General features: G+C 65.0%; 1 protein-coding gene across 1 annotated transcript; it reads right to left on the bottom strand.

The window, feature by feature from the left end:
* Positions 1–271: 271 nt before the first annotated feature.
* LOC146422374 (uncharacterized) lies at positions 272–11,807 on the bottom strand. Its single transcript, XM_085046605.1, is given in 19 exon segments — positions 272–609; positions 709–811; positions 1,109–1,211; positions 1,213–1,287; positions 1,289–1,406; positions 1,945–2,098; positions 2,678–2,720; positions 3,037–3,226; positions 3,694–3,732; positions 3,815–3,853; positions 4,126–4,222; positions 4,700–4,786; positions 5,232–5,411; positions 8,337–9,899; positions 10,030–10,239; positions 10,432–10,553; positions 10,744–10,895; positions 10,975–11,084; positions 11,541–11,807. Coding segments are annotated over 19 exon segments (3,522 nt in total). The 5' UTR covers positions 11,625–11,807; the 3' UTR covers positions 272–556.
* Between the last annotated feature and the right edge of the window lie 53 nt (positions 11,808–11,860).

The raw sequence follows: 11,860 nt of genomic DNA, 5'->3' as shown, positions 1-11,860 counted from the left end.
CTCCCGGCTGCCCCCGCGCCGCTTCATTAACATACTAACGCCACCGAGCTCTTTCCATTGGCCGCCGCGCTGCCTCATTTGCATATCGCTCCCAGCAGCCCCCGCGCGGCGCGGGTATTCCGAAATTCGCTGGTTTTCCCTCATTTTCCTGGCGGATTTTGCGGCTCGGAGCCGCTGGAAGCTCCGGGATCCCCTCGGGTCTCTCCAGGCTTCGTTTCTCCTCTCGATCCGCGCTAATTAAGCGGTAAAGAATCAATTAACGCAGCGAGCGTTGCCGTGACTCCATGTATTTGGGGGTGGGGAGCACAAAGTGGGGGGTGGGATGGGATTGGGGGGCAGGGAGAGCTGATGTCCCTCCCCCCCCGAGCTGGGGGAGGGGCTGGGGGGGTTTTGGGGCCTGGGGGAGGGGTCAGTGCCCCCCCTCCCCCCTGTGAAGCCGGATGGGGGGGGTTGGGGGTACATTTTGGGTCTGGGGGTCCAGCAGGGGGTCTGAGCCCCTCAATCAGAGCCGGGTGGGGTTTTGGGGAGGTCTCGGGGGTCCCAAATCCGGGGGGGTTCAATCGTCCCAGTCATCATCCTCCTCCTCTTCCTCGCTGGCTGCGCCTTCATCTGGGGGGAGGAGGGAAATTGGGGGTCAGGGGGGGTCATGGAGGGGTCGGGGGGGTCTCGGGGGTCTCGGGGGTCGCACGGGGGTCTCGGGGGTCTCACCCGAGGAATGGATGACTCGGCTGCGCTTCTGCATGACGTCCATCAGAGCCCCCACGAGCCCCCCCGCGCCGCAGCCAGCGCCCACCTCGGGGGTCTCAGGGGTCTGGGGGGGACAGGGGGGGGGTCAGGCAGGACCTTGAGACCCCCGCCCCTCCCCCATGGACCCCCCAAAAGGCATGGGGACACCCCTCCCCCATCCCAGGGGATCACCAGCGCCCCTCTCCCCCCATTTGGAGGGTCTCAGGAGCCCCCCGAGTTCTTCCTTCCACCCAGCATCCCCCCAGAGGGCCCACCGCCCCATTTTTGGGGTCCCACCCCTCTTTTTTTGGGTCCTAAGCCCCCCCACAGTGGGTCACGACCCCCCAGGGTGTCCCAAGTCCCCTTTTTGGGGTCCCCAAACCTTGTTGAGCGTCACCCCCTGGCGGATCTGGTCCAGCAAAGCCCCCCGGCCCGGGGGGGTCGGGGGGGTCGCTCCTCCGGAGGGGGGAGGGGGCGGCGGAGGGAGGGGGTGGAGCACCCTCCGGAGGGGAGGGGCCTCGAGGGGGAGGGGCGGGGCCTCGCGGAGGGGGAGGGGCGGGGAGGGGAGGGGCCGGGAGCGGGGTGAGGGGCTGGGAGCCCCGAGCGGGAGCGGCTGGAGGAGGGGGGAGGGGCGGGGGGAGGGGCGGGAGTCCCACGGCCCGGGGGGGGAGGGGGAGGTCCTGGGGGGAGAGAGAGAGAAAAAAGGGGAGGAGTCAGAGGGGACACAGGGACCCTCGGGGTGACCCCCAGGGGACCCCCAGACCCACCCAGGTGTCCCTGAGGAGTCCCCAGGTGTCCCCAGGTGCCTCCAGTTTTCCCCCAGCTCCTCCCAGGTGCCCTGAGACCCCTCCAGACCTCCCCAGGCCCCCCAGGTGTCCCCAGGTATCTCCAGGTGTTCCCCAGGTATTCCCAGGTGCCACTCATCCCCCATCCTGGCTCCTCCCAGGTGTCCCCAGATGTTTCCCAGGTATCCCCAGGTGTCCCTAGATGTCCCCAGCTGTCCCCAGCTGTCCCCCAGGTGTCCCCAGGTATTCCCAGGTATCCCGAGCTGTCCCCAGGTGTCCCCAGGTATCCCCCAGGTGTCCCCAGGTGTTCCCCAGCTGTCCCCAGGTATCCCCAGATGTTCCCCAGGTGTCCCCCAGGTGTCCCCCAGGTGTCCCCAGGTGTCCCCAGGTGTCCCCCAGGTGTCCCCAGGTGTCCCCAGGTGTCCCCGCCCACCCTGGCGCCGCATCTCCTCGCGCACAGCCTGCAATCCCCCGCGGCGCTCGATGAAGTCGTGGATGAGCCGCGAGGTCTCAGCGTCGGCCAGCTGCTGCTCGCTGACCCCGGCCTGGGCGAAGAGCGCGCGGAGAGCAGGGTCCAGCGAGCCCAGCTGGATGGGGACAGCGGTGTCACACAGTGTCACGTGCTGTGGGGTCACTGTCACCCCATGGGGTCACCCATTGTCACCCTGCAAGTGGCACTGTCACCCCACGGGGACCCAATGGAGAGCAGGGTCCAGCGAGCCCAGCTGGACAGGACAGGGGTGTCACACAGTGTCACACACTGCGGGGTCACTGTCACCCCATGGGGTCATTGTCACCCCACGGGGTCACCCATCGTCACCCCATGGGGATCGAGCAGGATCCAGAGAGCCCAGCTGGACAGGGGACAGCGGGGTCACACAGTGTGGGGTCATCTGGTGGTCACTGCCACTTCATGGGGTCACTATCACCCCACAGGGTCACTGGACAGGGGACAGCAGTGTCACACACTGTGGGGTCATCTCGAGGTCACTGCCACCTGACGGGGTCATTGTCACCCCATGTGGTCATCAGGACCTCAGGGGTCACCGAGCACCCAGAGGGGTCAGCTGTCCCTTCCTGGGGTCACTGCCAGCCCGGGGTGTCACCCCACACCCGAGGGGACACGGAGGGGTCTGTGGGGTGGGGGAGGGGGAGGTGTCACCTACATCGAAGCCATTGTTGGGGTCCCAGCCGATGTGACTGACGTGCCTGGGGGGAGGGAGGGAGGTCAGGGACCCTCTGTGACCCCTAGAGACCCCACAGAGAACAGAGACCCCATAGACCCCATAGACCCCACAGACCCTATAGACCCACAGATCCCACAAACCACCCAAACCCCATAGACCCCGTGGATCCCACAGACCCCATAACCCCACAGACCCAACAGACATCACAGGCCTCCCAGATCCCCCCACCCCACAGACCCTACAAACCCCACAGACCCCATGGATCCCACAGACCCCACAGCCCACCCACACCCCACAGACCCCATAAACCCCCCGACCCCAAATCCCCCCAGACCCACTTGAAGCCGGACGGAGCCCCAATATCGGCCTTGGAGATTTTCTTGCGCCCTCCCCCCTTCCTGTGCTCCCCCCCGGCGCTGGGGAGGGGTCCCGGGGGGGGGGAGGGTCCCGAGGGGGGGCTGGGCAGCCCCCGGTAACGGCTGACGGTGATGTCGGGGTTGGGGATGGGAACGGCCGAGATGGGGGAGCCTGGGGGGGGAAAATGGTTATGGGATCACCCCGCTGTGGGGTGAGACCCCAAATCACACCTAAGGTCCCTAAAACACCCCTGGAGAGCCAAAAAATCCCCTCGGGGACATCAAAACCATCCCCAGAGACCCCAAAATAACCCCGGAGACCCCAAAACCACCCCAGAGACCCCAAAATACCCCCAGAGACCCCAAAATACCCCCAGAGACAGTAAGACCCCCCCTGACCACCCCAGAAAACCCCAAAATCTCCCCAGGGACACCAAAGCCCCCCAGAGATCCCCCCAAACCACCCTACAACCCCCCCCGAGCACCCCAAACGCCTCCAGAGACCCCCAAATTGCCCCCAAATCCCCCCAACCTCTCCAGGACCCCCAAAATCATCCTCAATTCCCCCCAGGACCCTCCCCAACCCCCCAAATGGAGCAGGACCCCCAAAAATGGGGCAAACCCCTTCCCCCTACTCACCATCAGGGTTGGGGGTCCTGGGGAGGCTCCCCCGCCGCTCTGGGGGGACACAGGGAGGGTCAGAGGGGTTTGGGACCCCAAAATCCCCCCAAAATTGCCCCCTGGGGGGGTCAGGACTCACCATGGCCGGGAGGTGGGGGAGGGGGCAGCAGCTGCTTCTCTGTGGGGGGAGAAGGGGGAGGGTCAGGGGGAGATCCGGTGGGTTTTGGGAGTTCCCAGGGGTATTTCGGAGATTCCCAGGTGTATTTCAGGAGTTCCCAGGTGTATTTTGGGGATTCCCAGGTAGTATTTCAGGGCTCCCAGGGGTATTTTGGGGTTCCCAGGTGTATTTTGGAGATTCCCAGGTGTATTTTGGGAGTTCCTAGGTGTATTTTAGGACATCCCAGGTATATTTTGGGGCTCCCAGGGGTATTTTGGGGAGGGGTCTCTCACCCCCCCGCTGCTGCCGCCGCCGCAGTCTCTCCTGGACGAGACTCTCGAAACTCGCCGCCTCTGCCTCGGACGCGAAGTTCAGCCCCGCCCACCCCTCCTGAGCCAATCAGGAGGCGGCGTGGGCAGCCAGGCCACGCCCACTCCCATCAGACCACACCCACTCACCCGCAAATGGCACCCTGCCCAAACCACGCCCACTTGCCCATATATGGTCATTGGCACCACCCACTCGTCACAAGCCACGCCCAGCGACCACACCCAGCGACCACACCCTTCCTCCCATTGGCTCTCCCCACCATTGACTCCTCCCATTTGCCACTGACCACGCCCATTTTCCCCACCCAATTTTAGTCCCTCCCCTTATCCGACCCCACCCAAAGGCTCCTCCCACCTGTCCCTGGCCACGCCCACATTGGGTCATCACAACTGGTATTAGCCCCACCCCTTTGACCACACCCTCATCAAACCCCACCCTCTCTGGCTCTTTAAACCACGCCCCAGTTATTTGCACAGCCACGCCCACTTCCCGACCACACCCTCTCGTGGCCACGCCCCCCAAGCCCCGCCCACTCACGTGGCTGACGAAGGTGTGGAAGAAGGGGGCGGGGCTCTTGTAGCCCATCCCCCCATGCAGCTCCTGCTCCCACCACAGCTCCCCAGCCTGGGGGGATTTGGGGTCAGAGACCCCCAAAAAATCCCTCTGACCCCAAAAGAGACCCCAAACCCCGCCTGACCGCCCCCATGCTGGGATTTGGGGTCTGCCCTAGGATTGGGGACACCCCCAGGGATTGGGGGATTCCCTCCAGATTTAGGGATTTCCTACTGGGTTTGGGGTTTCCCAAAAATTTTGGTGTTTCCCCAAAAATCCATTCCAGGAGTCCCACCCCTGGGTTTGGGGACCATTTTGGGTTCCTCACGGGATTTGGGGACCCCAAACAAGAGGAAATAGAAACTCTGGGGTTGTCCTGAACCCTCCCCTCCCCAAGATTTGGGGACACCCCGGGAATTTAGGGATCCTCCCAGCCCCTCCCTAAAATTTGGGGGATTTCAGGGACCCGCCCTGGGTTTTGGGGTCCTTTTTGAGGTTTTGGGGACCCCAGACTCACGGGAAGACGGAAGATGCGGATGAAATAGGATCGCCTGGGGCTGTCCCTGACCAGGCAGGCGACCCCACAGCCCCGGAGGGTCCAGGAGCCCCCCGGGACCCCCAGAGAGCCCCCCGGGACCCCCCCGGGGACAGCGCCAGGCTCGGCCACCACCAGCTGAACCACGGCTGTCACCAGGGTCTGTGGGGACACGGAGGGTTGGGACTCCCGGGACCCCAAAATGCAGCCCAGAGACCCCAGAATGGGTCTGGAGACAATGAAATCCCATAAATCCCCCCAAGAGCAACTCAAATCCCCCCAAATTCCCCTCAAATCCCCCCCAGGACCCCCAAATCCCCCCAAAACCCACCCAGATCCTTCCCCAGCCCCAGTAAATCCCCTGCAGGACACCCAAATCCACCCCAACCCTCCCCAAACCCCTCCCCAGCCACCCCAAATCCCCCCAACTCGCCCCAAAACCTCCCCAAATGCCCCCAAAACCTCCCCAAATCCCCCCAGCCCCTCACCACGCATTTCCTGCCCAGCAGCTCGAAGATCTTGAGGTTTTCCTGCTCCTCCAGCAGCTCCGAGGGGACATTGTCCCCCCCCTGCCGCCCCCCCCGGCTCATCCCCGCCTTCCCAGGACCCCCAAAACCTCCGGGAATTCCCAAAAACTGCCCTGGACCCCCTAAAACCCCCCGAAAATCGCCCTGGACCCTCCCGCCCCCAAAAAAGTGTGGGTGCCCCTGGGGCCTCTTCCGGGAGGAAGCACCCGAGGGTGGAGGGGACGTCACCTCCGGACTGGGAGGGACTGGGAAGGGGAACTGGGGGGACTGGGAGGGGGAACTAGGGGGACTGGGAGGGACTGGGAGCTGCAGGCAGTGCTCGAGGTGAAACTGGGAACACTGGGAAAATCCCAGTCCTGGCCCCGCCCAGCCCCACCCCTGCCCACGCCCTCCCAGTTTATACTGGGAACTCCCCAGTCCATACTGGGGACCCCAAAACTCTTCCCAGTTCACACTGAGAGCCCAAACCCCTTCCCAGTCCATACTGGGAATTCCCAGCCCGTTCCCAGTCCATACTGGGAGCTCCTAACTTCATCCCAACCCACACTGGGAGCTCCCCAGTTCACACTGGAAACCCCAAACCCCTTCCCAGTCCATACTGGGAGCCCCCAACCCCCTCCCAGTCCACCCAGGAAGCTCCCAGTCCATACTGGGAGCCCAAACCAGTAACAGGCATCGATTTATTGACGATTGTGGCACCTCTGGGACCCCCTGGGGTGGGGGGCGGGGCAATAAATAAGGGGGGAGGGCAGAAGGCACCCAGGGCGGGGCAGGAACTGGTTTGTACTGGTCCATACTGGGAAAAGGCCTATGGTCATCGATACAGCACTGGGGGCACCCTACCGGTCCATACTGGTCTGTACTGGTCAGTACTGGGAGGACACAAGGCCACGTGGGTGAAGAGATCCTGGGCGAGCTCTGGACTGGTTCATACTGGTCCATACTGGTCCATACTGGTCCATACTGGACGCAAGGCCACGCCAGTGAAGAGCTCCCAGTTTGGCTGCTGGACTGGTCCATACTGGTCCATACTGGTGCATGCTGGGATGGCTGAAGGCCATGGCAAGGCACTGGTCCATACTGGTCCATACTGGTCCATACTGGTCCGACCCAAGGCGATGCATGTGGGGCTCCCAGCCCTTTCCTGCTCCATACTGGTCCATACTGGTCTGTACTGGTGCAGCCCAAGGCAACACAGATCCAGGAGTTCCCAGCCGGGATGTTGCGGTGGTTCATACTGGTTCATACTGGGAGGTCCCACGGCGGTGCAGAACCCAACAGGAGGGCACTGGGCTGTACTGGTTTATACTGGGAGGGGTCTCTGGTGCCAAGGGGCTCACAGGTGGCCCTGGGACCCCCATGGTGGGCACTGGGAGGGCCCAGGGTGGCTTTGGGGTTCCCAAAAGGATCCAACTGTCTCTGTGGGGGTCTGCGGGGTCTCCATGTTGCCCCCCAGTGACCTTGGGGTCCCCAGGGATGTTCTATGGGGTCACCACATTGTCCTATTGTCCCCCACAGTGACCTCGAGGTCCCCAGGATGACCTTGGGATCCCTGGAGATGTTCTACGGGATCTCCAGGTTGTCCTACAGACCCCACAGTTACCAAAGGGTCCCCATGGTGACCTCAGTGAGATGTTCTATGGTGTCACCACAGTGTCCTACAGTCCCCACAGTGACCTCGGGGTCCCTGAAGATGTTCTCTGGTGTCACCACAATGTCCTACAGACCCTAACAATGACCAAGGGGTCCCCAAGATGACCTGAGGGGACGTTTTATGGTGTCGCCACAATGTCCTACAGACCCCTCATGATGACCTCGGGGTCCCTGAAGATGTTCTCTGGGGTCACCACAGTGTCCTACAGTCCCCACAGTGACCTCTGGGTCCCTGAAGATGTTCTCTGGGGTCACCACGACGTCCCACAGACCCCAAACGGTCACCAACGTCCCCAAATCATGCCTCCAGCCCCCAACCCTCTCTCCCCCACACCCCCTACCCCGACGGAGGTCCCACCTGAGGCCCCCCGGGCGCCGTGCCCCCCCAGCCCTCCAGGTACCTGGCGAAGAGCCCCTTGGCGCGGCGCAGGACGCGGGGCAGGTGGTGCCGCCGCACCAGGCGGTCAAAGTGCATGGCCACCTCGTTGTAGTCGCCGGCCCTGGCCATGACGGCCTCGCGCTGCTCCAGCAGCATGGCCAAGCACACGAACAGCAGGAAGGGGTTGCCCTGGCCCAGCTCTTCTGGAGGTGGCAGCGGGGCGCCATCGTCCTCGACTGTCACCTCCTCGTCTGAGGAGGAGGAGCAGGAGGAGCACGAGGAGGAAGAGGAGGAGGAAGGGTCTTCCCACGCCCAGCGGCCTCCCCAGGGGTCTTCCGGGGTGGTTGGGTTGGTGGGGGTGGCCTTGGGGTCGTGGTGGCCATCCTTGGGATCAAGGTGGTCATCGTTCAGGTCATGGTAGCCATCCTTGGGGTCATCGTGGTCATCCCTGGGGTCCTTGTGGCCTTCTCCAGTGTCGTGTTCCTCTCTGAGGTTGTCATCTCCTTCTCTGGGGTCATCACTTCTCACCCCAGGGTCACCACATCCTTCTCTCGGGTCATCGCGTCCCTCTTTGGGGTCATCTCGTCCCCCTCTGAGGTCGTCAGATCTCTCTCTTGGCTCATCTCGTCCCTCCTGAGGGGACTTGGGACCATGGCTGATCCCTCTGAGAGCTCCTTTGGGGTCCTGGCTGAGCTCTTTGGGCTCATCTCCGACCCTTCCAGGGGTTTTGGGCTGTTCTTGTCCCTCCTTGGGGACGCTGTGACCTGGGTGGGCCCCCACAGAGCCATGGGGGTCTCCCCCAGCCCCCCAGCAGAGGCTGTGGGGTCTTTGGTCGATCTCCAGGGCGTCGGTGGCTTCCTCGACCTTCCTGGGACCACCTGGCTCCGAGTCCTTGGAGCCCTCAGGGGTTTCTCCAGTGTCCCTGAGTGACCTCCCCTGGATGTCCCTGGAGCTCTTGGGACCTTTGGGGACACTGCTGGAGCCCTTGGGACACTCTGGAACATTCCTGGAGCTCTTGGGACCTTTGGGGACATTGCTGGAACTCTCAGGACCTTCCTGAATGTTCTTAAAGCTCTTGGGAGCCTCCTGGGTGCTCTTGGGACTCTCAGGGACATCGCCGGAGCTCTTGGGACCATCGAGGACATTGCTGGAGCTCTCAGGACCTTCCTGGACACCCTTGGGACCCTCAGGGACATCGCTGGGACTCCTGGGCCCATCAGGGACATCTCCGGAGCTCTCAGGACCCTCAGGGACATCACCGGAAGCCTTGAGACCCCCGAGGCCACCGCCAGGACTCTCCGACACCTCCGCGTCCCCCGTGGCACCTCCAGCACCGCCCTGCCCTTCCTCCTTGTCCTTCCTCCTCCTCCTCCTCCTGGGCGGCCGCGGCCGCAGCCCCCGGCGCTCCCTCAGGCCGCGCTGAGCCCGCCGGGCGCCCAGGGGAGCTCCGAGCAGCGGGACGCCCTCGGGGGGCGGCGGCGGGGCGGGGGGCAGCGAGCTCCAGGTGATCTCCAGCACGCGCAGCGCGTCCTCGAAGGCGAACTCGCGCTTGAGCTCCAGCAGCAGCCAGCGGTAGCAGAAGAGCAGGTCGTGGGCGCCGCGCGCCGCCAGGAAGGCCCAGAAGGGAGGGTCGGCGCGGCGCAGCAGCCGCCGCAGGTGACAGAAGGCCCTGGCCAGCCCGCGGCCGCCCGGGCGGAAGCGCGGGGCCAGGCGGCGCATCAGCGAGCAGAAGCACAGGAAGGCCTGAGCCTCGTCGTCCAGCACGGCCAGCAGCGGCGCCGCCACGTCCGACATGCCCTGGCAGTAGGACAGGCGGGGGTGGCCCAGGGCGAAGGTGGTCAGCAGGGCCTGCAGGGCGGCCAGGTGGGGGTGACCCTCCTCGGGACCCCCGAAGTAGGGGTGGGCGCGGTCGGTGCGCACGACGTCCTTACGGACGGACGCGGCCACCTGGGCCAGCTCGGCCGGAGCGGCGCGGGCCGCCAGGGCCACCTTCAGCGAGGAGTACTCGGCGGCCTTCAGGCGCAGGTGGGACAGGCGCTCCTGGCCCGTGAGGCCTGAGGGGAACACGTTCAGCAGGTAACGCCACACCACCTGTGGGACAGGAAATGGGGTTAGAAACTGCCCCAGGTGTGGGTCAGGGGGTTAGAAACTACCCCAGCTTTGTCCCAGGTGAGATCAGAACTCCCCCAGGTGTGTCCCAAGAGGATTTTTGGGGTCTCACCTTGCGCAGGCCGGGCTCGACGCCGCCGTGGAAGACGTGCAGCCGCAGGTCCTGGGGCCGCAGCAGGCGCCCGCCTGGGCCCAGGTAGGATCTCAGGTCGGCGTCGCTCAGGGGGGCGCAGGGTGGGGGTGGGGGAGGGGGTGGGGACACCGCCGGGGTCCCTTCAGGCCACGCCAGGGCTGCCTGTGCCCGTGCCAGCGTCCGGCCCACCTGCGGGAATGGTACTGGTGGGACTGGGAGCACTGGGAGGGCACTGGGAGGGAGCAGGGTGGGGACAGGGAGCACTGGGAGTCACTGGGAAGGCACTGGCATGCCCAAGAGAGCAGCACGAGCTCTCTGTGAGCTTCCAGCGACTTCCAATGGCCACCCCTTGGTGCCTCACCTGTGCCAGGTGTGCCTCACCTGTGCCAGCAGGGCCTGGGTGAAGGGCAGGGCTGCTGCCAGCAGTGAGCGACGCTCAGGGACAGGTTCAGCTGCTGCCACCTCCCGTGGGCTGATGATGTCCCAGTCCTCCAGCAGCGGGCCTGGGGACAGCACACCTGAGCCCGCAGGTAGCTGGGAGGCCTCTGACCCCCACCTCACACCCCTGGGAGCCTCTGGCTCCCAGCACCTCCTGACAGCCACCCCAGAGCCCGAAGTGTCCCAGGTGTGTCCCCAAGGAGGTGTGCGTCCCCCCCAGGTGTGTCCCAGGTATGTCCCAGGTGGGTCACTCACTGGCAGGGGGATTCCTGACGTCCAGGCGCAGCCGCAGGGTGGGTTTGGCGCAGGTGAAGGCGTTGGCCAGGTCGCCATCGCTCAGCAGAGGCACAAAGGTGTCCTGGCCCTGCCCGTCCCGCGCTGCAAAGCTCAGGGCGAAGCTTTTCTTCCTGGGGTGGGAGAAGGAAACAGGTGAGATCACCTGGGGGGTTTGGGGGTCCCGAGGGAGGAACTCGGGGGTTCACTCACCCCTGCAGGTCGAAGGCTCTGGCCAGGATGTGCTGCAGGACATCCAGCGAGGTGATCTGTGGATCCACGGCGAAGGAGCGGAACTCGGGCGGCTGCTGCCCCTCGCTCTTCTGCGGGAGGAGCGCCAGGGGATCCCGGGGAGAGCCCGGTTAGCCCCAGGGTGATCCCAGTTAGCCCAAGATGATCCCGATTAGCCCCGAGGTGACCCCGGTTAGCCCAAAGGTTAGTCCCGGTTAGCCCAAAGGTGATCCCGGTTCGTCCCGAGGAGATCCCGGTGGTCCCACGGTGGTCCCGGTTAGCCCCGAAGCCCTCAGCCCCTCACGGCGGCCCAAGATGGCGGCGCTCTCCCATCACCATGGCAACAGAGCGCACCTCCCCGAGCGCTGATTGGTCACCACTCCCCACGTGACCAAAAGGGCGGGAAACTTTCCCGCCCGCACCACGCCTGAAGCCCCACGAAGCTGATTGGCGGGCGCTGCCCACGTGACTCGCGAGACCCCACCCCTTAACACCTCCACTGTGGCAACCCCGCCCAGTTTAGCCCCGCCCACAGCCCCGCCCCTTACCTTGACGCGCACGCGCACCACCTCGCACTCCTCCTCCAGCGAGGCCCCGCCCCCCGGCGAAGCTCCGCCCCCCGCCGCCGCCATGTTGGGGGAAGGGGAGCTCCCGGTGGGGTTTCGCCGCCGCTCCCCCCGGCCGGGGAAGCGGGGAGGCGGTGTTACGTCACCGTGCTGACGTCACGCCGCGCCCCCCCCCCGTCTGGACGGCGCGCGGGGATTTTTGGGGAGATCTGGAGCGGCGCCGCGCCCGTGCCCGTCCTGCCGCCGTGGCCGCGGCAACAACATCCGGGGCAGCGCGCGGAAGTGACGTCACGGGGCGGGCT

Source organism: Lichenostomus cassidix, unplaced genomic scaffold (assembly GCF_008360975.1).
Source record: "Lichenostomus cassidix isolate B80296 unplaced genomic scaffold, HeHo_3.0 HiC_scaffold_40, whole genome shotgun sequence".
Classification (NCBI taxonomy): domain Eukaryota; kingdom Metazoa; phylum Chordata; class Aves; order Passeriformes; family Meliphagidae; genus Lichenostomus; species Lichenostomus cassidix.
This window is presented reverse-complemented; position numbering and strand designations above follow the sequence as displayed.